Source organism: Diadema setosum, chromosome 4, assembly GCF_964275005.1.
Source record: "Diadema setosum chromosome 4, eeDiaSeto1, whole genome shotgun sequence".
Lineage (NCBI taxonomy): Eukaryota > Metazoa > Echinodermata > Echinoidea > Diadematoida > Diadematidae > Diadema > Diadema setosum.
The window spans coordinates 13,289,400-13,317,202 of record NC_092688.1 but is presented as its reverse complement, the minus strand read 5'-3'; the positions used below and the strand labels follow the sequence as shown (position 1 = coordinate 13,317,202).

Sequence of the window (27,803 nt, the reverse complement as noted above, 5' to 3'; positions counted from 1 at the left end):
TTTATCCATCTAATATTTTTACCTCTGGTATTTCAGCAGTGGTTGTTTTACACAATGAAAACATGGAGCTTATTGCTTTTGCATTTGTCAGCAACTTGCCTTTGTTGTAAATGGTAGTCTGTCTAAAAATTCAGGAGTTCATTAATTCCAACTGTTGAATTCCAGACTTTATTACAAACATGGTACATAAATAACAAATATCTAAACACAAGTGAAAAGTTCCTGCAGAGATAAAGCTATGCATTTTTTTTTTTTTTTTTTTTTTTTGGGGGGGGGGGGATTTCATTTTCTCTTTATTTTATGATTCTTTACATAAAGATGCATGTAAATAACAATAACAAAACATAACATGCACCTCTCTTGCTGAGCATAAATGCAATGAACCGAAGTTTCACAGACATAGTACATGTATGAGGGGAGTACCAAAGAAATATAGGGAGATTATGATAGGACTTACAAAAGCAAGCTTGTTTAAAGGACAAGTTCACCTTCATAAACATAAGGATTGAGAAAATGTAGCAATATTAGTAGAACACATCATTGAAAGTTTGAGGAAAATCAGACAATCCGTTCAAAAGTTATGATTTTTCAAAGTTTTTGTGCAGTAACCGCTGGATGATAAGACTACTGCAGTGTACGATGTCACATGCGTACAACAATATAAGGGAAATATAAAGAGAATTTCACAAAATTTCATCTTTTGAAAAAAGTACACATTCCCTTGACTCGTTACCGACATATGTTATGGGTAATATTATTCCCCCTACCTTTAGAAAGAGGCAAGCCAAATGCTCTTTTACTATGCGAAAACAAATTTGAAAAGAACAATAACAAAATAACATGCACCTCTCTTGAATGAAAAGAAAATGAATTTTCTTTACATTTTCTTTATACTGTTGTACTCATATGACATCACAAGCTGTAGTAGTCTCCTTGTCCAGCAGTTCCAACACAAAAATTTATAAAATTCATATTTTTTGCATCGATTGTCCAATTTTCCTCAAACTTTTGCTGATGTGTTCTACTAATATTGCTGCATTCTCTCAATCCTTATGTTTATGAAGGTGAACTTGTCCTTTAATTGCGAGTGTTACTCAGTGTTTGAATACAGTTGCGGATCCAGAGGGGGGCGCACACCCAATGCGCCCCCTCTTTATTTTTTTGTTAAAACAAAAGAATTAAAAAGGAAAAAATGGAGGGTGCGAGCGCCCCCCCCCCTTTCATTTTGTAAAGGCACCTTCCCTTTAGGAATTCCTGGATGCGCCCCGGTAATAGGGAATGTAGGTAGGTGGTATGGGATAAATAGATGAATAAATATATTTAGATGGGTGGTTAGGAATTAAAAATTGAAGACTGAAGAATCATTTGTGTTTGTTTATGTGAACGTGTGTGTATGCAGGAACTTGAACAGCGTTCTGCATGTCGTGACCTTCGAAAGGCACTCGTATTCTCGAGAGCATACGAATGAGTATGAACCACTGAACTCTACTACTAGACTGTGGAGTTCAGTGGTAATATAAAAGCCAAACAAACATAGCACCATCCCCTCTCACACCCATTTTGTGGACCAATCAGCTCGTTGGAATGGCGGGGCTGATGTTGCAAGTCTAAAATACAGAGCGTTGATGCATGGTCAACAACACTCAAGGATTTTTTTTGCGATCGTTTCTGTACCTCAAAAATAAAGAGTAACCATCATTTTAACAATATCTATTTCCTGCATTATTCATTGTGCTGTCTTTCCTAATAAGGTGACAAAACTCTTAGTAATGCGATGAAAACTTGCTTTGACATCCTGCGTGCAAAAACTAGCTATCAGTGACGTCATACACTCAATGAGATGAGGCTCAGCAGCGACTGGCGTGAGAGATGTGAGGGGCCGCCGATTTCCATCCGCCAGTCTACACCGGCAGCGCTCGCTCGCGCGCTCAATCAATCGATGTTGTGTATGAAAGAATGCACTGCGTACTATTCCTCGAATTTACTACGATGCAAAGACGTGCAGAATGTATTATGAGAACGCAGTGACCCAATGCATCAGGCCCAAGTACACAGCTAACAACGTTATTTTACAGCGTAGTTTGGGGATTATTTCAACAAGTAACAAGTAGTTGCAACGCCGAAGAGGAGCATCTATCTCATCACTCGTCCTTGTCGAAAGCCTGTCGGAAATCTACCGGCAGGACTCAACTCAAGGACACGACTTACCCACTGCACTGTGCAGTAACGATCGCGATATGCGACTGGATCTGGACGGCGGGACGGTACTTGTATGTGTGTACTCTTACTATAGCGCATTGTAGGCTCTATTTCTATTTGTTATGATTACACAACAGACCATTCTCGACATGGTTCGAGACATTTCATATACATTGTAACTTGGGGACAAGGCATTCATATGATATTACTTGGGAATCCATACCGTATTACTGGCAACGCACATCTTTTGGCTATAAAAAAAAAAAGGAGAAATAATTTGGTAGATATTGCCCAAGTTACGACATTTCCGGGAGGAAAACGTTTCCACTGACTTACGTAGTCCTTGCCCGGTCCCCTCGGCTCGGAGTCGTGTACTCGTACTCGTAGTCGTACACGGATCACAATTGTCTTGTAATCTTGTAGCCAACCAAAATGGCTTGCCGTGTGGTGTCTCTTTTGCGACGTGGATGCGCCCTGCCCCAAACTTTCTGGAACCTTAAACATGGATCTGGAATTTTACATCCGTGTATGAGAAGTGTAGACTCTAATATTAGTCTTAGATATAAGAGCGTTCCCGCCACGAACTTGGAAACAAAAGTTGAACTAGACAGCAGACGTGGAGAAGATCAGGGTCTTGCCAACGCTGGAGTTGAAGGTGATGTAAGCAAGGAACAAATTCAAAAACAAGCCCAGGTGGATTGCACTTCACAGAAGAGCCTCTCATTTTCTTGTCCTGTCACCGCATATCGGAGTAAGACAACAGCAGAAATATGCAGAGCAGCGCTAGTCCTGAAACTCTGCCAGTTCGAGTTCCTCATCAAGCACAACAAACAGGTGATTATGCGTCACTTGCTCTTTGTCGTATTCATACTAGGGCTGTCTAGACAGGAATTTACACTAGATGCAACATCAAGTCTTTCACAAGAATTTGGTACTGGAGATGAAGAACATTTGTGGTGTATTCCCTCCCCCCCCCCCCTTTTCCCAGAAAAAAAAAAAGAATGCAATGAAATTTCTCTAGAGGCTAAGTAAAATCAGTGTTGCCTATAAACTATTACATGTACTTTTTTTTTTTTATTTTGGGATTATTGTTGTTGGGGTTTTTTTTTTTTGACAATCAAAGCAGTGGATGATTTTAAGTTCAGTCAGTGCTTGCACTGTTTCTGGTGCATGGCAAAGACGCTTAACTAAAAAGACAGGAAAGTGCGCGCTAGTCCTGTACAAAACAAATGGACAGCGCGTGGTCCTCAAGCATATTACGCACGTCACCTGAGACGCGCTGTATTTGAAGTTAATGGACAGTGCGCGGTCTCAAACGTATACGCACATCACCTGAGACGCGCTGTCTTTGAAGTTGTTGTTGCTGTTTATCAAGTGCCTTTGATTGTTTTTAGATCATGCTGTTGCCAAATTTTTACCTCCACGAAATAATCCTTATAATTCTAAAATCTTGTTCTTCAAAATAATCCCCTTAATTTGAAAAAAAGCTACGACTGTAATTTTTAAATCTTTTTAAGATAATAAGAATACAACTGCCTTTGGAAATGAATGATCTTCCGACATTGTAGGTGTACTGAGTTTGTACTTAGCTCTCTTTTGTATCGTCATGTAGGGTAGCCATTTTATGTCCATCTTTATTGTGCGCCTTCGTATCTTGTTATCTCTATACTATCTTTGGGTGCATGGTGTCATTATCTCCCAAATATTCACTGTACTGAATATGAATTGAGCTCTTCACATTTGATGTCTAATGTCTTGCACCATGTCTCTACACCATATAGCCCGACCAGACACTGTTACGCTATGCGAAAACAGCGTCTGACACGCACGGCATGCAGCCTCGAAGTGAGGAACCTCAACACAACTACAAAACTTAGGAACATGTATACTTTTCTCCTTTAAACAGAATACTTTACTCACGTTAAATGCTACAGAAGAATAGTTCGCCACACTGGGTCCATGGAGACCACTTGCGATAAGTCCGTGGAACAAATAAATGACACTTTCTGGCGCAATTCCTGACCGCCGGGCTTCGTCGTTGCAGGATTCAAAATGGCGCCTTGACTTATGCGCATGCGTGACCGGATGTGCTCCAGAGCGAGCGCGTGTGCGTTGAAAGTGTCGAACAAACCTTGGCGTCTGCGACACAATAACCCAGTACAGTTTATAGCTGTATACCTTATACTAGTAACCGTGCGTACGCTGCTTGAAAGGGCATTCACATCACGTGACCACCCGATATCTGAGCTTGGCCTGGCGTGAAAGATTGTGTACGGTGTGGACATGCTGGATATGATGATCAATTTCGGTAAGATTCATTACGTACATTTGAATATATATAGCATCAGATGTAGAGTAAATATTGAAGAGTATACTCGATGAGTTTGAGGTGACAAAAATGATCGTAAGTATCAAAAGTCAAAGCTATCGTGTACGATTACGTCGCCTCTCCTAGTGATTGGTGGTCGCGCGCGTACAGCCCTGTCGCGACGTACCATGTACAGCGACTGGGCTGTGTATAGTTATACACCATAGAACTTTACAACCACTGTATGTTTGGTTCAAGTAAAGTATAAAAGATTCAACCACAAATATTGTATTTGAGACATGAGACGAAGAAGAAGGATGAGATTGCCAAAAATCTCTGTAAATTTTACCAGCATCTCCCAAACACAAAGATCCACATTTTGCTCACACCAGCACCAACCTGAAATTTGGAAAAAAACAAAACAAACAAACAAACTCATTTGTACTTTCTGCTTTGTTTTGCTCTCTTAGTATAAATCCAACAGCCTGTTAATGTTAAACATAAAGTAAAGAAAGACTGGCCTTCCTTGATCAGCCATGAGTCGATAGATGACTACTTGAGGAAGAAAACGGCAGTGGTACAAGAGTTCAATATTTGAATATTAAGTGATCCCTTTCTCCCTGGATAGAATACCAGTACAGCTGTGTAAATGTTTTTTATTGTTCCCTAAAACAATGGCTACTTTTCGCTTGAAACCTGAAGTAAATGGACACATTGGTATTCAACAGTGACTGTTACATGTAGTATTGTTACCAAATCACTTGGTTGACATACATTGTAATGTTGCATGCAGTTTATGTTAAAAGATTTGGCTTGAATTGCATGAGATTTAGTGGGGAAAGCAGTTCATAATCTCAAGATTATATAAGAGATACCACCTGGAATGTTGTTTGATTGGTTTTTAATGTCGTGATTATGTTAAGGTTACTGGGACAAGATTTGTGATTTCGTGTTCAAACAAAAGTCAAACAAGTGGACTGGTCAAGCAAACAAACTTACAATTAATGCAAATATCAACACAAAAACGTCTACATTAATAGATCTACCATGAATTCACCCCAGGCTTATCTTGTGTAAGCAGCTATTGTATGGCAGTTATCTCATTCAGAGATTAAATTGTTAGTATGTCTGGGCAACTTTTCTTATCATTGCACTGTTTGTAGTGGGGGTTTCCAGTCATTGTTTGCTGATCAGACGGTGATTGTGTGATGTACAGTATGAAGCACCAACATTTCTTTCCTGTTTGATAACTTAAATCCAGGCTCACAATACATGTGACCTGAAATACCAGATTGAAGGAAAAAGAAGTGTGGTTATTTGTTGATAATTTTGTTTCCTAGAAATTATTATGTCACAATTAAAGTGCCAATTAGAATAGTCCCACTCATATCCAAAAAAAAAAAAAAAATGCATTGCTGCTGAATAACATGTGTCATAAAGAAAATTACTAAAATGACTTTGCAAATTGCATTTTGGGATTAAGAGAATTTCTACGTTTTTTATTATTCATGTGTATGGATGTGCCTAACATAGCTACTTGATGGCAGTAGACACTGATTCATGGTAGGATCCTATCAGGAATATATGTCCTAAACTCTAATAATTCTCCAAGCAGATCTTACACTGTACATCCCTTTAAACTTTAATCACTCCATGCATCTGTTGGACAATTCCTATGTACATATACATGTGCTCTGAATTTACAATGTAAACACAAAATATTCTGCTCATTGATGAGATTACACATTAGTGTTGTTGACTCAAAAACTAAAAGAGAAGGAGATCTTTAAAAAGTGCTTTCGTGACATTTGTTTGCAAGTTGCTACTCTCTAGTCCTGGGAACATAATTTGTACGAACATCGGCCAATATTTAGGGATATAGTGAAACACATGGTGGGTTCTACATCTAGTCACTACTGTACTTTGCTGTTAAGGGGGTACTTGTGTGCTGAAATATGGCATACACAATGTAGCTAATGACTGGGAAACTAACTGATATATGTACACATTAGATTCTGACCCATTCACTCATACAGAAAGTATCGGCTTTCTCACTCTGCTTATCAAATTTCTTCCCCAGCTTTTGTCCCTGTCTAGGAAGGTGCTGGGCAAGCGGCTATTTGAGGCATTGATGAAGGCCACCTTCTACGGACACTTTGTAGCCGGGGAGGACCAGCCGTCCATTCAGCCCCTCGTGGCGCGGCTGAACCGCTACGGAGTGGGTGCCATCTTGGACTACAGCGTGGAGGAGGACATTCCGCACAACAAAGCTGTGGACGCTGAGATGGAGTAAGGCATTTACTGTAATGAGTTTTTGTTTCTTTGAGTTTCCTGACACGTGGTACAAATATAATCAAACCTGGGAGTCTCCCTCTCCCATCTCCCTGATCAGACTAGCAGACGAACTGCATGCTTTTCCTTGTATTGATAGCATTGTGGATGTTATTTTTCATCATTTTATGGTTGGGAGGTATTTTTTGATTGCCTAGTATTGATGAACGCTCCTGAACATGCAGAGACAATTGTGTGCCAGCCCATGTATAGATACATTGTAATAAAAAGATGCGGAAAAGTGAGGGCTAGATTTAAATGAGGTACAGCAGGAATGTACAAATTGTATAAGGAAGCATACCACATACAAAAAATACCCCTGAGCAAACAAACAAACCGACCGAAAACAAAACTTGAAAGAAAACCCAAACTATTGGCTGTGATGAATAGCAAATTCATCATAGTAAACAACAATTAGGAATGTTGTGTGCTGTCGGAGAGAAACTTACACAAATACCATTTTTGTTTTTGCACAGGCAGGCATGCATCTGTCATTCCTTATAACTTCTTTCTGCTTTGGGATTTACTTTGATGGAATAAACAATTCCACTGGTGCATGATGTAAATAAAGGTCCATTGTAGAATTAAACAGTGAGTGACATGCTTCATGAGGTTCTGAGTAGCTTGTGGATTCAAGCGAAATGCTCTGAAAGCCCTGTACTCCTAGTACTGTAGTGTACTCTCAATAACTTTCCACAGCTTTGAGCTATATGACCACCAAACTCACGCCACAGGTAGACCACCTATAAAGATGCTGGTCAGGTTTGAATATTAATGGTGACGTTGACAGGGTCAAAGGTCAAAATGTCACTGAACTTACAGTGTACATCGGGAAACACTATACTCATCCTTTTTATAGTGATATGCAGCCGAGACATCGCTTTTGGTTTTCCTTTTTTTTTTTTGCCCATGATATATTTTCAGCTGTATTCTGCCTTTACCTAGCATTACTGTATAATAAGCTGCTCTATCAATTTGGAAGATTCACTGCCCACAGATCAGCCATGCAGTGATGTGTCTCTCACGTGAAACATATTCTCCCTTTTGTCTTCTTTCATTTCAGGTCATGCATATCCGGAGCAGAGGGAGAAGGTTTGTATTTCTCTTTGTTCCTGTCACTCTGTCCATAATGATATTATAAAATGTAGTAGTCTCCTTATCCAGCTATGATGGCACTTAACCTTTTGAATTGACTGTCTTTATTTTCCTCAAACTTTCACTGATATGTTCTGCATAATATTGCTCACAACTTGTTGAGCAGTTAAGTTGGGAGAAGCAGATATTTTGCCTCGTGTTGACTTGGCTGTCCGTCACAAATTGCAAAGTTCTGGTGCTAGGAATATTCTAAAAAAAGAAAAGAAAGAAAGAACAAAAAAAGCTCCTGTAACATTCATGCAGTAAAATGTAGGAGAAAGGCAAGCTATGGTGCTTTTTTGACTTCAAAGGCTACGTAGTGATACAGTTTTAGTGAGTAATGTGGGATTATTTCATGTGTAGTCCCATCTGTTCATATCTGCGTGTGGACCCTGCTTACAAAAATAGTCTATTGCAGGAATTTGCAAAGGACGACTCATATTACTTAGTCAAGCGTGTTGAATGCAGGCTTCATTGAAAATAAATTCACCAGATATAATATGCAATGAGAGACTGTGGCAGGAATAGCACAGCACCAAGAAAATACTGTTATTAAATTATCTCTCGCTGAGGTACACTGTATCCATGATATCACTAGTGGCTTGAAACAGCGCCTGATATACATGTTTGATATTCCTCCAAAAATTTTACAAATGTCTTCATCTACCAATTACCATAAATGTCATAAAGTCTAATCATAGTCATATATGATTTACACAGTGGTCCATTAGGCTGACACTAATATCAATACACATGATATATGAAAAACCCCAAACATTGATAAATCCATTATGATGACTTATATGATGTAGAACTTGCACTATACCATGAATGATGCTGTGCAGACCAATTTCAGTACTGCACAGGATATTGGTAGTGGAGGATATAGATATGATACATACATGTATCATGGTCTCCTTGTATGCTACCTGTCCAGTGTCTATGTTAGGCACATACTGTATACGCCATATATTTCGCGAGTCTAAATTTTTGTGAAACAAGACTTCCTGACAATTTCGCGAGTGGTTAAATTCGCGATCGTGGAGTCGTGTACTGAATGGAGAAATGTTAGCACGTACGACACATTCATATCGGTATTAGAGTCAATGTTTTCGCGTGTTTTTAATTTCGCGAATAGCAGCTGACTCGCGAAATTTGCTAAAATAAAAACCTCGCGAAATATTCGGCGTATACAGTAGTTGTTGGATTTACTGGTCTTAAAACTTGGCTTTTATTGTACCAAACAATGCATGACACAGTTTGACCAGATTTGCATGTGATTTGCCTCTATTCATTGGAGATGAATTCCATCCTGATATGTTGCTTTGCATGAAAACAAAAGAATCAGAAAAGTAGATTAGTGATTTTTTTTTTTTTTTTTTTTTTGGGGGGGGGGGGAATAAAACATTTTAAAAAGTTATGAACTCTTTAAATTAACTAGAGACCAAGGCAACTTGGCAGTTGTGTGTGACATACGTAAGAGTAATATGTGCATGCATATAACCCTCTAGGGTTAAGTTCTGTCTGTGCCAAAATATTTGAGAAAAATTCAAGAAATTTTGTAGACAAAACAAATGGAGAGCTGCTCAACAATTACATCTCACAGAGTTGCCAATTGGTCTTTCTAAACTTTATCAGTTCATATGATGTAACTTCTTTTGTATGACACTTTTTTTTTTTCGTTCCCCCAAATTTTCAATGATTGACTTCTCTGAATTTTTCTGTTATCACACAAAGCAATATACATGTTACTGTAATATTAGGATGGACTTCCCTTTTTTTAAAAGTCCCCTCCCCCCTGGCCTTTAAATTATACACATAATTTCTGGCTGCAGCATCCTCATTAAAAAAAAAAAAAAAAAAAATCCTGCAGTTTTACCCATCTAAAGGTTTATTTCTTTTTATGTGTGTATGTGAGTGTATGTGTGTGTGCATGTATGTGTGTGTGTGTGTGTGTGCATATATGTTTCCTTCCATATTCTCATTCACCTGTATTACTTTGCCATGATGCTATGCATTTGCTTGATTTTGTTCCTTTTCCTCGTTTGCTGCAACCCTTGATTTTTCCTCTACAATATTCAGAAATTCAAGCTGAATACAGTAAGTAATGTCCAGAGCACTGCATGTTTCATTTTGCTTTTGATGTTACATTATACCCACATATATGCTGCAAACATACTAGCTCTTTGCCCCCCCTTTTTTTCTTTCATTGCTTAATCTTGTGTGTTAGTAGATTATATTATATAGATGCTTTTAGAAAGCACTGTGTTCATGGCTATCTCTCTTGCTAACAGCTCTGTAACAGGGTATTCGTTTGTTGTGCTGTGATCAAACCATTTGAGAGCCTGTTCCAGTGGGAATGGGTGGAATGTAGTTGGGAGAATGCCCTGTAGTCTGTGCTTTACATGTAGGCGCCTACTGTTTGATACGCCACATATTTAGCTAGTCTAATTTTTCGTGGATTGGGACTTTCTGACAATTTTGGAAGTGGTTAAATTCATGATTATGGAGGACACTACTGAACAGAAAAATGTTTTTGTGCACGCCACATTCATTTCGGGATGAGAATTAATATTTTTGCATGTTTTTGAATTTACGAACAGCCCCTGACTCGCGAAATTCATGAAAATACAAACCTCGTGAAATATTCAGCACATATAGTATGTCACAAGGACATTGGCTGGTGGGGCCAGGGAAGTTCCATTTGTTAGCGGCTATTGCTGCAGCATTATGTCACAGCTTAATATGCCTCTCAGTTTTAGCCATTAGCCTATCAAGTCTCAGAAGCATTTCTCTCTTATTTTTATTCATTTATTTATCTTTTTTATGTGAGATTTTACATAGTAGTAATTAATTCAGCCGGTTCCATCTAGTCTTTCTACAATATGGGTTATCCCAAAAACAAAACAAAACAAAAAATCAGAGTTGCCAATTTTATAAGGATTAGATGATAATTTTGGGCACAAAATGGGTTAAGTAGTATGTTGTAATAGTTCTCTGCACAGTTTATTTTAATACCTGTATTTGTTTGTTCCTTGACAGAGTATCAGCCCCTCTTTGCAGAGGGTGGCTCTATATGATTAATAGTGTGATGTCTCATGATCTGCACGGTGGTTGCAGCCTTCATATTTCATCAACCATGACATTGACACTGTATATTTCGTTGACACTTGCAAGTCACCTTTGTACATGACATGTTTCTGGTTTCCTGTGGGCTTTTTCAGAGCGGCTCACGGCGAGTAGGATTACCGTCATCATGATCATAATTTGTCAATATTTTAGTTTGTTTTATTTAAGATTTTGCCTTGGGGGGTGGGGGGGGGGGTGTTTTGAACAACTGGCAGAATTCTGCCAAGTGTTTTGTGGGGACAGTCCCTGCATAATATGTATGATGTGTACTGCACTTGTGTAGGATGTGCAGGCCTACAGCTCCTGAGTAGGAAAGGATGTTTTGTTCTGTTTCTTTTTTTTTCTTTTCTCTTCTGTCGTTAATATGACATGCTCTTTCTAATATGTGCATAACATACCTACATGTATAATCATGCTGGTCTCTTAACGGTGATACATCTTCAAGCATATTTAGATTTCTGATAGAGTTTGTGTCACAGTTGGTATGAGGTCTGCCTTGAATACGGATCTGTTTAGACTGATATTGATCTGTACTCCTGTATTTTCCTGAAATATGTAGATATCATGTTGTAGCTTTTAGGTTACTAACCACATTAGTTCTGTCTCACACATCATCAATAATGCTATTTTCTTTCCTTGTGCTGGGGGCTGGATGTATCCTCTGCATTTTCCTCGCATATACTTTGGGAATGGATAGAGAAGAATTTTTACCCCAAGAGTAAGATTAAAAAGATGAAATAAGTGAAATGGATTAGTGAGAACATTAACTGTCAAAATGGAAAGACAATGAGAATATCAAGCATGTTTCAACACATTGAAGGCCATCAAATTTGGCAACTTTTGGCACAATAAAATAACACCTTGAGTTGTGTGACTGCTAAGACTGCTCATTTGTTTTATTTTGATGTCATATTTGTATCTAATCAAGCCTCCTACTCTGTACCTAGGTATATAAACCTGAAATGCATTGAGATTACCAGATAATCACAAGCTTGTTTATGGTGATTACAGAGTGTACATAACACTCAGGATGGCCATCTATAAGTATTTATTTCTTGAATAAGAAGTGAACATGGTAACCTTAATATGACATGCATGTCACAGTCACTTTGGAAAAAAAAAAAGGAAGAAAGAAAAAAAAAGACAATCAGCTGCATCTCAACACAAGGGAAAAAAAAGGAATTCTGTGCAAGATAAATGTTTACTTGAACAGAGTGTCTATTGTGCCATTCCCAACAGCACACAGTGGTAGATCACTGAGGCATGTCAAAGCCCCAAAAGGTTGCAACTCCCCCCCCCCCCCAAAAAAAAAAAAAAAAAAAAAAAAAAAATATATATATATATATATATATATATATATATATATATATATATATATATATATATATATATATATATATATATTTATGATTTCTGTCAATATCTGAACTTGTTGGCTCTGACTTTATGCTGTAGTCCCAAAATAATGCACTACTTGGGGTAAAAATCTTCCTAAGCTGCAGGTGATGGATATTCTTTGGCTTGTGTTTTGGTGATTTCGTGGAATTTCTCATCTTTCCTTCTATATATGACTATTTTCCTTCCTTGTCACCTTTGTGAAGATCAGTCATACCACCAGGGTATCTCATAACATTAGAATTAACGCCTTTTTGGCGTACAATACGACATGAGCCAGAAATTGATGTAATATTTGTTGTAGATTTTGATAACTTTACCTGTGAATGTTACATGTCCTATGAAGCTCTTGTAAGAAATATATTCTGAAACAACAAACAACATCAGACACTGTAGGACAGGAAAAACTATACAAACATTATAGAATGCATCACAATTGTCTAACAACGGAGTAGAAATACAGTTTTAAGTTGAGCTAATAATCAGCTAAAATGATTCTGACTTTGAAGGGTGTGTCTGGTTGAGGTGAGGATTTAGCTTTTAACGTTTCGTGAGGTATTCAGAAACCACTCTATGAGATGTCAAAGAGCATGCAATTATAAGGGGTATCAAAAGTTTATTTGATGAAAATCGATTTTGAAATGGCTGAGATATCCAAAAACAAGGTGAAACAAAGAGACCCTAATAAAGGGCGTGGCCTGTCGCCTTTTATTATTATCACTTTTTTCGATATCTCAGCCATTTGAAAACCAATTTTCATCAAATAAACGTTGAATCCTTCTTACAATTACATGCTATTTCATATTTCATAAGTTCTCATTATCTCACTTAGGAATGCTCAAAACATGAATCCCCACCTGAACCAGTACTGTACAGTCCCTTTGACTTTGTAAGAATCTGTAAAGTCATAATACACTAATCATTTTTTTCCATATTTTGTGAACATACAGCAGTTAAATCCATTAAATCATGGTCCTGGTGATGCAGTTTTCTAAAAATGATGAAAACGTCATTCGGTGATGATAATTCTGAGTCATATCCACTTTTCAAGGTTTGATGGTACTGTAGCATAACCAGCCTTATCTGGTAAACCAGAAATGGCACGGAATGGTATCACTTTTTGTTTTTGTTTTTCAGTAATGGTGAGGCATCTTTCAGTTAATCTGGTGTAAGATGATACCAGTTAATGCTGGGATATCCTGTGAGAGATGGGACGATTTGCCAAATCAGACATTTGCTGAATGAGAGTGCTCTCACATGTTGAACATTTTACAAGGACATTAAAGATGTGTATTGACTTGAGTGGGACCTGCGTTTGCAATGCAGTGATATGCAAAGGAATGGTCTGACCTCAGGTAATCTGGTTAACAGTATAATCAGGTAACGAAATAGATAATCCCATCTACACAGCAAAACTACTTGATGTGTAATATTTTCAATGATGATTCAGAAAAAAAAAAAATGTCATTTTGGTTTTTTCCCCCTCCCATAGATGAGAGCAAGCATCTGAGACAGTTCCAGGCCCACCGCGAGTTTGGAGATCGCCGCGAGGGCGTCTCCAGTGCCAGGACCTACTTCTACACTGACGAGAAGAAATGTGACGACAACCTGGAGACCCTGATGAATTGCATCCGAGTAGCAGGTAAGTCCAACAATGTTTAATGATACTACATACCTAGGGTTATAGTGAGATTCTGTATTGCGATCCAGTTAGTTTTAACTGTCTGTGAGCCACATTCGCACCCAGACTCTTTCAAGAGCTTGCCAACTTCAGATATTTTGATCAAATGCCAACCGCTCACAAACTGATCAATAAGTTGTGTTATGGAGTCATAGCTGTAGCTTTTTCTAAAAGGCATGCATGCGTTGCAGTCTCAATGATGTGGAACACAGGGGGTTTACACTACCGCAAAAAAAAAGAAAGTTCAGTAATAAATAGAGTAGAATAGAAAGATAAACTAGAAAAGCGCTAGGAGAGCACAGACATCTGCCAAGCTGCTCATTCCTTCCCATATTGGGATTTCCCATTGATAAAGAATCCTTCAAAAATTCAAAAAAAAAAAAATCCTGGATCCCCACGGTGATCTAGACCACTACCCAGTTTGATTCATCTGATCCTTGTGTCACTATTTTCCTGAAAATTTAATATCAATGTTCATACCACTTTGAGGTATATTTTACAAACAGACAGACAGACAGCCAGACAAACCAATGCCTACAAAAATATAACTCATGGTGGAGGTAGATATCTTTTATGACGATACAAATTATTCCAGTAAAAGAGGGGAGGGCCATGATATGACTATGAATATCAGAATATGCAATACATCAGAGGGCGGCACCATTTACTGAATATAATATGTCTTTGTGTTTTAAAATAGGTGCAACATCAGACGATGGTTTCACTGCCATCAAGCTGACGGCACTTGGGAGACCTCAGATCTTGGTGAGTTTCAGACTAACTCTTAACCCGTTGAGGATGAGTAGGCCTATCAAGTGTACTCAGGCAGGTGTCTATGGGAAATGCGTGTTGTAGCAAAATCAGCCGCGTCCTCAATGGGTTAATATTTCTCAGGTTGTGACTATTAAATGTCTCAGTCTGCTGGGTTGAAACCTGGCACAGATGTCCATTTTTATTGCGCCCGCTGATAGCCTTGATGTGTCAGAGATAATTTCAGACACAACTGAGGGAATTTGATAGGAATACGTCAATGATAGATGAATGGCCTAAAAACAGAAAACACAATCAAACCAAAACTGCAGAAAAAAGAGGGGAAAATTTGATATGACCAAGTCAACAACAGATGGATGACCAAAAAGAAAGAAAAAAAGAAGCAAAAAAAAAAAAAAAAACTGCATTAAAAGAGAAAATTTCATTCAATGTGTAAAAGAATATTTTAGCTCTGTTTTTACTTTCTATGTATGTTTCTTTATATTGTTTTTGTGGTTGAAATAAATGAACAAAGTGCAGATGGACCGCTTTGATATGCCATTTTTATGAGGGTAGAAACTGAAAGTTAATGCTAAGCACTTTAACCCTTTTATGCTATTGAGGCAAATATGCACAAATTTCATACACATACCTTTGCCTGGAAATTAATGTGGCTCGTAGTGGATTAATTCTTTAATAGAAATAATAACTCATGACTGTTGGGGAAAGTGAAAAGAGTACAAACAAAACATTAAATACAATATCAAGTGGAATAGAGTGAAGCATGACTACTTCTGTTGATATGCATCATGTCAATTTTGTCATTGTAAGAGGGTAGGTAACATCTGTCCCTCCCACATATAAGGTTAATCATACATATCCAATTTGTCCTGTATACAGCAGTGTCAGGTGAAGAAATTGATAAGACACATATAATTGAAATTAAATGAATTCATGCATCGAGCTGGGTTTTTTTTTGTTTTGTTTTTGTTTTGTTTTTGTTTGTTTTTTATTGCTAGTGATTGACAAATTGCCCTACATTGATTTCAGTAAGCACCAATTGATTTAGTATAGTACCCACTTCCAGGATAAAAATTATGGGCATACTATACATACTCAGCTTGGACTTGAACTAAGGATATGATTACTAGACACACATCATATCCACTAGAATATCAAGCTATCAAAACACAGAATAATTGATGCTTGTCTGTGATACTCTCAGGCACTCTGTCAATAAGTGGCAATGGCATATATAAATATTATGGATTCACGTCTCATGAGTCATTTTTGTGGCATGTATGTGTAAGGGGGGGGGGTGTTAGTGTATGTGTGTGTTGTAGAATAAAGTCACTTGTCAGGATGGCTTATTCTCACCCCGAATACATAATTTCATCCAAATGGATATATCACACAGAAACATTAAACAAACTAAATATGTGGGCGTCAAAGCAGTGACAAAGACGATGTAGTACACATTGGATTACATTAATCACCTTGTTGGTGTTGAGATTTATTCAAAGTCAGGCATCAGAGCAACCAGTTTGATCTCTTTTAACCATGAAAAATAAAAAGAGTTATTATACATATACAAATGACAGAGATAAGAATGTACTCACATATAAGTCCACTCTGATATTCAATGAAGGGGATTTGGTCTCTACCATTCAATATTCGCGCAAAATGCTCATAGATACTGTCCTCGCGGTCGAATTAACATGCTAACTGATGGCGAATCTCGTTGGAGCGCTCAGTTCATGAAGTGAAGAGGGTCCGCGAACGATGACCAGAGGACATCTCTGCGTTGAGTTGACTCACAGTTGGGGGGGGGGGGGGTCCTTGTCCAAATGAAGGTTACTTTGGGCTTGCTGCAAATTCTTGAAGCTGCATGTCTGGTCCACAAAGCACTAAGTAGTCGTTTGACTTCTCCTTAAATCGACCAACATATAACAGACCGTTTCGAATGTACAGCAAAGCGTCCATAAAATATCATTCAAAACATCTAATCAACTTGAACTGATGTACAGTGGACATGACTTAGTTATGTCAGGACGGAACTTCGTGTCAATGCAAAACGTTGAGTTTCTCCACTAAAACATATAAGTATAACAGCTTGGTCTCGGAGAAACTGGAACACGTCCTTCCACTTCACAGGGCTTGGGGAGAGAGACTGACCCTGTATCAACTCCAATATATGCTATATATACTTTCCTGTTCCTACTATCCCATAATATTCATCTCTTGAAGCATACCCAAGCTTTCCTGACTAACCCTTCTCAAAGAAACTTTATACAAAAACTTTATACAAAAACTGACCATGAATGGTAAGGGAGAGAGAGAGAGAGAGAGAGAGACAAAGAGGCAGAGGGAGAGATAGGAGAGGGAGAGAGGGAGATTGAGAAAGAAACTTAATACAAAGCATTCTACATGCATGCTGTACTCTGGTTCTTTGTACGGCATCACAGGGTGGCAAACTTCAAAGTAACATAGAACAATACCAGCCACTTTTATGTGGTTTTCTCTAAGTCACTGTCCAGTCATTGCCACTGTCCAGGCATTGCCACTAAATCCACTATTCAAGTAGGGTGGCAGTACCTCTTTTGTTTCATAAACTCATTCAACCTTTAGGTTGCGTGGTGGCACTATATAATACACTGTGTACCAAGCAGCTATTGTATCTTGGTAATGAATAGATTCCAGCTTTCTGGTTCTACAAACTCTATGTACACTAAAATGGGCAAGTTGCTCCATAAACTTATATTACATGTCTTGGTATGAAAGCTACTATATTCCAGCTTTCCACCAGTACTATCTATACAGTAAAGTGGGCATGTTACTACATCACTTTACATATGTTCTGCAATATCTATTGTAAAGGAAGATATTTTCGTGGCATGAGATTTTTGCGAATTGGAGCCAACAGCCTTTTTTCGCAGCAGCATTTTTTTTTTTTTTTTTTTTGTGAATTGCCACTGGCATTCAGTGCATATTGAAATAGGGAACTTGCATGCATTTTAATTTCACGAATCTTGGCTCTCACGATATTCACGAAATTGAATTGCACACGAACATTTCAAATGCATATATACCAGGATCAGTGCCATTTGCCATCGTGTCCATTAGAAAGAGAGAAACACAATTTGCATGCTCAAGGGTTAGTGTCTGCAAGGAACCTAAACTGAGTCCTGTCTTTCTCATGTGACTGTTTTGCATCACATCCAGCTGAATCTGTCGGAGGTGATCACGCGCACCCGCCAGATGTTCCTGAGGATGATGGGGGAGGAGGAGGACCAGCACGTTGACCTCCTGTCCCACCTCCTGACCCGGGACCGCTTCGTCTCCGAGCTGGAGTCCATGGGCATCACCTCGCGGGACGAGTGCGGTCAGTGGTTCACGTGGGTCGATGGCAACAAAGACGGGTGAGTGATGTGGAACCGTGAAATCGAATTCAATTCAATTTCAATTTTTATTTATTTAATATTTTTATATTATTTACTATTTTAGTTGTTTTTTAACGTATCAAGGGAAATATCAAAAGAAACATGTCGAACTACATCGTTCCATAAAGAAGCACCTTTATATACAAAACATCTTTTGCCATAATCTGTTTTAGGGCGTATAATGTTCAATTGCATGTCGCCTGACCTTGTGACAATAGAATTGATTTCCACTTCATGGGGTGGTACACCCTGACTAGCAAAGTTGCACGGTTTACATAGGGGTCTATGATCTTTTTTCCAGGGAGGGGAAGGGGGCAAAGATTAGTGTGATGAAATGTACCAACCAACGCTAGCCATCTCCTATGATATGGCTGAAACCGCCATTTCAGCTTGTCCGTCGGAATTCATTGTAAAGTTCTCCATGAGATGATTGCGTGAATTTTTAGCATCTTGCTCAATGGTGCAATTTTATAGTCATCTGTTTTTCTTTCCTGTCACCAGTTCTATTTGAATACCACAAAGTTTTTGTTTTGACTCAGTTTTCCCTTTTTGACTAGTGATGGTCGACAATCACTATGAGCCTGTGATACATTGGCAGAAGGTCTTTGCATTTGTTTGTGTGTGTCTGTTCAAGTCTTTTTGTGTATGTGTCTGTGTGTGTGTGTGTGTGTGTGTGTGTGTGTGTGTGTGTGTGCATATGTGTATTCACAATGACAGATGGTCTTCATCTTTACTGTCTGTCACAAGCAGTGTTACTTGCTGTATTGTGTTTACACACTACCATCAAATCTGTCAGATATTAGTGATCTATCTAAGAGTTGATATCTCAATGGCATGTGAAGTTGGGGCAAAGGAAAAGGCAGGCAGTATAGCAATACTGCTACCATTCTCTTTGAACACGGTAAAAACCCATATAGGGCATGTGATCCCCTGTTGTGTGATGTCATGCAGGAGAAAGCTCTGTCATGTGTGTGTGTGTGTCTTTTCTCTGTGTGTACCAGTGTGTGATAAGCTCTGTTGTTATGCAAGGAAGTGTGTACGTACCATTTGCTGTATATTGACGTAACCAGTAAAGCAGTACAGATGCAGACTGGAAGAATGAATTATACAAATAGATTGACCACTAAAGGATGGCTGAGAGAGATTTCATTATACCAGTACTAGATGAAGATTGAAATGAAGAGACTGGTAATAAGAGTCTAGCTGATTTCAGTGAAAGCTGGAGGATACTTCAAAGAAGCAGTTGCTTACATTTTTAGATGCACTGAAAATTACATTAGCAAAAATGTGTATTTCATGCACAGATGTATAGGTATATAGCATAGATATATCGTTGCTGGGGTGATAGACCCTTGTATCTCAAATTTTGGTGAAAATCACTCTTCTGGATTTATTGTCAGATAATCAGTTGAGCAGTGTCCTGTCTAAATCTTTGATAGCAGTCTCACCTGCAAAAAAAAAAAAAAAAAAAAAAAAAATGCCTCGACATGTCAAAGAAAAGGCGATCCCATTTCACATAGTGCTTTTGGCTGCCATGTTTTTTTGGGTTGTTGTTGTTTTTGTTTTTTTTTGCTGTCCTGAATATTTGACATTGCTGAGATACAAGATATTGTTGTGTATTGGGACTAGTTTAGTTTACAGAGGTACATTTAATGAAGTATCATGGCACACGGTTCAGTATATTTTGGAGAGCATTGTGAGAGGTTTTTGGGAGCAATCTCCTCTGAGCTCTCAGATTGCAAGTCCTTTTGAATGATATGTTTCTTTTCATACATTGAATGATACACATTGGGTGTCATATTTACACTGTACTATGAAAGGGTGAATGGGGGTGGAGTCTTCATATTAAGTAAGGGCTTTCAATTGAGCACAACTGTGGTTGTAATAGAAACGAAGGTGGGACTGGTTTTAGAAAAGAGGTAGTATTCTTGGGTTTAGATTCTTCAACAATTCTAAGTAATCAGTTGGGGAAGGTCAGGATGTTTGGGTTTGACTCAACCTGGTTATAAATTAGGTGGCTAGATGTATACTGCAGCGATGATAAAGGTCGGTGACTCACTGGAGGTGGAGAGTATTGGTAGGGGTCATTGATTGGCGGGAGGTGAAGAGATATATCCGGTCATCATAGTGGAATGGAAGGGGGTAGTGACAACTTTGTGTATCATTACGCAACAATCTGATTAACAGATGTAATGCTTCCTGTGCTTACTGTTTGAGGTGTAAATTGGCCATCAAAATCAGGATCAGACAGGGAATAGATACGAAGTGGAAATGTGAATGCATACATGGGGCTGTCATTTACGCACATTTTAAGTTTATGGATGTTGTGGTTTATGGCATTATATTCATTCTTGCATCACCAAGTATTTTTATGCTTTTCGATGTCAGTTTTAAAATTGTGCCTTTTAGCTGTGTGAAGCAGTACAACACAGATATTTAATGTAATTACATACCAAGTGAAATTATGTTACTGTCTCGTTTATGCCAAGACATTCTTGCAGCATTATGAACATGGTAGAATTGTATGCTCTTAATTCTGTTTGTTTCTTTTTATTATTGTCTTTTTAGCTGCATTGACCTGCTGGACTGGGAGTGCCTTGTCCAGCCTGACCTCAAGCTGTCCAAGATCCTCAAGGCTCCAAGACTAGAGGTATGAGGAACTTAAAGGTGCACACTGTTCGGGAAGGGTGGGGGATCAACAATCATGTTGAGGTTGACTTTAGTGTATGAATAAAATCATATTTATTTTTAAACTTTCTCATGCTGTGATGAAGTGCTGGTAGTGATCACAATCACATGTTGCAGTTGGAAGGATGTGATGACGTCATCACCTTAGATATCTTCTTCGGCTTCATACACAGAAATATTCACATGGAATGAGTTCCCTTCAAAGTTTCCCTGATGTGTTTTTATCAAGGCACACTGTAGTTGGTGAGCATGATGGTTTGGGAAAGGAGATTTTAAAAGGAAATGTGTTTGATAGACATCATAGTTTTGACTGGATGACCCATAGGGTAAAGAAATCACAATATAAGGCCCCCCCCCCCCAAAAAAAAAAAAAAAAAAAAAAATTGTTGCATTGGCGTAACATGAGATTTTCAAATAGGGTCGGTCGGGCGGATTTTTTTTTTTTTTTTTTTTTTTTTTGCTACCTGCATTTTACGTGTAAAACTCGTGCTCAGCTCAGTAAACAGTTACAACTGCTGCACCGAATGTGCTGTGTTCATCTATTCTACAAATCATTTATGAGGCCGATATTACTGGAATTATACCCCTTCACAGAATTTAAAGATGTTGAAATCCCTATCCTGAATGTTTTCACTTCATATTTTACTATTTTGACTTAGATAAGATATATGCGAATTGACCCATATGTACGATCTTTTCATCGCACACGGCGATCTCTATTACAGTCCCACATATACAGATTCGTGTAAGTTCTCCACACAAGAAACCTATGGCAAAACTGTGCACAATACATCGCAGTCTGAATGCTACGTATACACTGAATACTCAATAAATCTTGTTAGAGTACGTGTCCGTGTTTGAAACAGATGACGTACTGATCAAGGAAGGCTTATGCGAGGCGCTCGATCTCTCCCTCGTACATCCGATATCCCCAGAGCCGTTTCCACTTCCGGGTTTGTGCGATCGCGATCGCAATCAACAAGATATTTGATATCGATAGCAAAAAAAAAAAAAAAAAAATGGGGTCGGCGGAATTTTTAGGGTCGGGCGGGTTACGCCAATGCAACAATTTTTTTTTTTTTTGGCCTAAGATGCACAACAGTGATCCAACACTCAACTGACAAATGATTGAAGTATCCCATACGGGAAGATATCTTTGAAGTGTCCCAAAAAGTGGAAAGAATGCCAAGGGTTGTGTGAATTTTTTAATGGAAAGTCTCAGAGGTAATCTGATATCAAACTTGTCAACTTGGTGTGTGTGTGTGTGTGTGTGTGTGTGTGTATGTTGTGTTCTTGTGAAGCCTGTACCCTTTCCCTTTGTTTCCCTTTTGTCAGTGACTGGCAAGACCTGTCTCTTGTAAAAGCAAACAAACAAAAACAAGAAACAACATATCAGAAATGCATAGAACTTCAGCCAACATTTTTTTTTTTTTTTTTTTCTTGGGGGGGGGGGGGGGGAGATGCGAGCAAAGAGACCCAGAAGGGCTGCCAACATGACTGGGAAGGGAGGGGTGAGAGATACCAATTCTCCAGTCATAATAATCTGAACCTTGTGTTCGTTGTTTGTTTTTTTGTCAATAATGCAGGGGGACAAACTAGAGCTCCTTCAGTTCACCCTGACAGAGGAGGAGGAACAGCAGATGAAGAGGATGCTGCAGAGGGTCAACGAACTTGCAAAGGTAAATGAACTTTTCCACATCTTCATCCTACAATCCTGAAGAGGGCAGACCCATGTTGTACACTTATCTACTCCTATCCTATCCCATTTCCTTTAGAGAGAGAACAGGAATGTCATCCAGTACTTCTGCTATTTTAAATGTCCACATATCAGGCAGTGATTTTCCATTCATTGAAGCTCCTGACATTGATGGTACATATAAAAAGAATTTAAAAAATAATGCATTTAATGGCTAACTATTAACTTAAGATTTCAATTTAAAAATGAATTTACTCCCCAGTGTGCTCGAGACCAGAATGTCCGTCTGATGGTGGATGCAGAGCAGACCTACTTCCAGCCAGCCATCAGCCGCCTCACCATGGAGATGATGCGGAAGTTCAACAAGAGCAAGCCCATCATCTTCAACACCTACCAGTGCTATCTCAAGGTAGGCCGCATGCCACGCCCATCATCTACTACCGGTATTCCATTCTTTCAGATCATATTACAGATGACGCATGTTGTCTGTATTTGTACTTTTCTATGTATTTATCATTCATACATCATTCAAGATATTTCTTCTTTTGGTAGAAGATGTCCAGAAATCATGTCAAGAGGCCTACTATGTTCATTTGTTTGACATAAATGATTTTTCAAACACCTCTTGTGACCCACCAGCAAACATACAACACCATGTCTGTGGATTTGGAGCTGGCAAGGAGGGAAGACTTCTACTTCGGTGCCAAGCTTGTACGCGGTGCCTACATGGACCAGGAGCGCAAGAGGGCGGCAGACATCGGCTACGAGGACCCTGTCAACCCGACGTACGATGCCACCAACGAGAGCTACACGCGCTGCCTGGATTCGGTGCTGGATCTGATCCGGGCCGGTCGCAAGATCAACATCATGGTCGCCTCACACAACGAGGACACCGTTCAGCACACAGTTGAAAGGTCAGTGGGACTTTTAACCATTATCATATTTGTACAAAATGGTAGTCTTCAAATCACAGTTTTGGGTCATTAAGTTTGCAACTATAAGGTCTCTCTTTGAAAATTACATCAGTAGAATGATTTAATTACAACTCTAGGATGATTTTTTTTTTATCAAAGATGATAATTTCTCCTTTTTGAAGTCATTAAACACAAAAAGAAATGGTAGGAAAATTTGTGTGAAGTCTACAGGGACTGTTGTAAACCATTGACATCACTACCACACCCAATATGCATATATTGTGACTGGTATCCAGGTTTTGTGCAAACACATGAAAATCTAAACAATTCCTAATGTTCCTACTTAATGTCTAATTGACATGAAACTGTCACTGTTCTATGTGATTTTACAATGTCAATGAGCACTTTCAGTAGAATTTCACATGAATGACAAAGCATGAGTTAATAAATCCCTTCTGCACTGATACCGATCAGATCAATTCATGCACTGTCTATCTATGATCAGCAATCCCGTACTGGAATCCTTGAGTACTTCAGAATAAACTTCTTTATGATGCCATACAAAATATAAGCAGATCATAGATGCGCATCCACTGTCTCATCAAACAGGCATGATATTCTGTAGATGTAAATCCGATTCAGATTTTTTTTTTCTCAAGTCTGTAAACATTTTGCTTTTACCATGTATCAAAATCACCCGCAAATGTTGATTTCCGAATTTTTCAACAAACCCCGATAGCATCCCTGTCAAAGAGAAAGCAATAGAAAATATGCTTGAAAATTAAAAGCAAGCCTGAGTTTAAGACACTGATGCAAATAGGCAAAGGCAATAGTTTTACTTTTCATTTTTTTTTTTTTTTTTTTTTTGTGTGTGCTTGTTTGTTACAGGATGCAAGATTTAGGCATTGGTCCCCGGGACAGGCTGGTGTACTTTGGCCAGCTTCTAGGGATGTGTGACCAGGTGTCTTTTCCACTAGGTGAGCTCCAGGCAACCTTTAACAACCTCCATTCACTATTAAAGGGGGAGGTCTCTCTGCCATGTCTATTGTATCATAGATCCAACTTAACATGACACACGAGCACACTTGTGCAGTCTGTAGATATTGCAGCCAGCATAGTGCTTCATCATGTCATGTACACTGAGTTTATTCTTTTGGAGTGTCATTCTTGACAGGTGTTGAATCTGTTCCAAAAAAGCCTTTGGACTAATGAGCATTTTTGCCCGGTTTTACAGAGAAGTCTGCAAATAGTTTAGATTACAATCTATAGCTGCAATTGTTATGGCAACAACTTGAATGCTTCCAAAAGGTTGCTTGTTTGCAGGCTGCCACTCATAGTGTCTCCAGTTATTACAGCTTACAATGATTACAAATCTGTCTATGAAACATGCATCTGTTGTCTGAGGAGGGAGATGTGACATGTGCTTGTTAATACCCTTTATTTAGTTGGCAAGGCATTGCACTTTTCTAGTGAACGAATGGGTGACTATCATACATGTAAATGTATTTGTCATATTCAGGAGAAGGTTGTCAAATATCAAATCCATCATATAACGCATGGTCAAACCAAGTTGTGACTTCCACATAAAGAAAGGTTCTGACTTCAAGAAAAGCAAAAGGAAGTTGTATCAAGTTTGAACAGACCTTTGCAGTCACAGCATGTGTACTGGCTTTCACAGACACAAGAAAGTGATTTTTTCCTTCTTTTTTTTTTTCTCTCGCTTTGTCCCCATCAACAGGAGAGATGGGCTATGCAGTCTACAAGTATGTCCCGTATGGCCCAGTGGACGACGTGCTGCCTTACCTGTCACGACGGGCACAGGAGAACAGCGGGATGCTTCAAGGGGTGACGCGGGAGCGCCAGCTGCTCTGGCAGGAGCTGAAGAGGCGGGTCAGGCAGGGGGAGGTGCTCCACCGACCATGATCGTCTCCATGGCAACATCCGCAACCTCTTCCTCCTCCCGTGCATCTTCTCAACTGGTGATGGCGTATGCCAGTCACAAGAATTTATGGCTCATTTATTCTTCGGAATTAGTGGGGCTTGAGTCATGGGGGGACTTTTGAAACGTGTTTGGGTCAACTTTCCACCTGACCTCTAGCTGGTGGTACTCACATAAGAATTATTTCTGGTTAGAATGATTGAACTGCTTTTACTTCCTTTGAACTTGTAGAAGACAACTGCATATCAATTGGACACCATGGAACTTCTTGAGAATGACTATTTTTGTAGATAAATTATTGATACTATGCCTGTAATTTTGTTTTACAATTTTTTGTTTTTCATATTGCACATAACTTCAAATGATGCATTGGCCATTCTGCAGTGTGCTGAAGTCTAGAACGGGAATATGGCACTAATTTTCTTGGTTCGATAGATGTGCAGTGAAAGAGATCCACAGTATTTTTTTTTTTTTTTTTTTTAAGTCTGGGAGGTTATCACCAAAGTGGAGTTATATGGCAAAATTGCATATTGTTTGCCTTGACAAAGTTGGAAGTTTTTTGCCATTATATTGTCATGAATCTCATCATACTGTCATTCTACGCTCTAGCTTTGAAACAAACAAAAATGTGTGACAGTTTGATTTATCTCCTTTAAATGAGGCTGTTGTTGGACACTGCATATGGAATTGTGATCTTTTAGCCATTTGTTATTATATTCATATCACCGTTATGTATAATGACAAAGTCTATAAGAATGTTTTGACTTTATTCCTATCGTTCCATGTGTATGTGTGTGCAGACCAAGGTGCTTTACCCTTGTTATATTTATCCTCTTGAAGTGGTATGTTGATATTCTCTTTTATTCTGAAGCAACCCAATAATTATTCTTTCACAATGTCTATTTTTTAGTGATAAGATAATTTATTTGTGAGGTATGTCATGTTTGAGCTTGCATGTACTGAAAGTGGATGTGAACTAATAGCAGTGTATCATACCTGAATGTTCATTGTGTGCCTGTATACATGCACTGAGACTTTTTTTTAAAGGACTTATTTATTCATATAACTCATAAAGTTCACAGAAGCTCTGTAGAGCTTGAGGAGAAAATGTTAAACATTCTAAATATTTTCAGTGTGTGTGTTGATGAAGTATTCACTGTGTATGGCAAAGCGCGACACTTTAATTCTCTCCCATGCTGTGCCAAGAGAAGCACTGTTGATCTGAATAGCCATGAATGGCTTTGTTATTGCTATGCTTCTGGCATTAACCAGTTACATGTGACCTCAAATTGCAGTCCCGCCGTATAGGGCATATGACCGCTGACCACTGCAGTACATACTAATCACGTCAGCACCCTTTCATAGAGACCAGCAGTTCATCATGATTGGATACGTACAGTGTATTGGGAGAGCAATGTTAGTAAATTCTACGACCAAAGATTGACAAGTTTTGTTGGTGGAGCAAAAGTGGCTTTCAGTCATATTCCCAAAGGTCCTAATAGATTAGATTAATGTGCAATAAGGAATGATTGTCAGATGTACAGGTAACCTTTATATAGACTAATGCTGACTTACGACAAGCGTGGAAAGTTTTGCGCTCTATTACTAACATTAACACTTCCTGCTGGGCCAATTTTATCGAACTTTGCTTCCTTATGCTTTACGAGTTATCATTTACATTGTAGTTAAACAGTGGGATGGAAAATTAATGCAAATGTTTACTACCTCCAAGCAATCTATCCTGACAGTGTTTGTGAGTGAAGACCCACCCAGCTGAACAGACCTGTGTCTGGGTATTCATATTTAATCCTATAGTTCATTTCTATCTCAGTGTTCAGTCATGCTGTTCAAGCCAATGGTTTTGTAAAGCTTATCCCATTCTCCATGTGTTTGTTTTCGGTTAGGTTTGGTTATTGAACTTGCATCGTTAAATAGTATTTCAAACAAGCTCAAGTGAGCCTTACTGACTTCTAATATTTACAATGAATGGACATTGATAGCAGGGAGACTTTTGTTTCAGAATTCTCACTTGGTGTTTCAATCACACAGTGACAGTAGGCCTGAAAATGTAAGTTTCTAATACCCCTTTCATAAACTCAATAATGCGGATAATATCCGCAACATTTGGTCGTAAAATCGGAGCGGGGAAAGAATAATGCGCTTTATTTCGACCCTTCTATTATCCGCATAATAGCAGCA

The 27,803-nt window shown here is 38.7% G+C and overlaps 1 protein-coding gene across 1 annotated transcript; it reads left to right on the top strand.

The window, feature by feature from the left end:
- The first annotated feature begins 2,659 nt into the window (after positions 1-2,659).
- On the top strand, positions 2,660-27,803 carry LOC140226888 (proline dehydrogenase 1, mitochondrial-like). Its single transcript, XM_072307316.1, has 12 exons — positions 2,660-3,033; positions 6,588-6,796; positions 7,902-7,930; positions 13,989-14,138; positions 14,878-14,942; positions 18,150-18,346; positions 20,936-21,017; positions 22,642-22,734; positions 23,014-23,160; positions 23,391-23,665; positions 24,554-24,642; positions 25,404-27,803. Exons 1-12 carry the CDS (start codon positions 2,728-2,730, stop codon positions 25,586-25,588), a joined length of 1,827 nt encoding a protein of 608 aa, XP_072163417.1. The 5' UTR covers positions 2,660-2,727; the 3' UTR covers positions 25,589-27,803.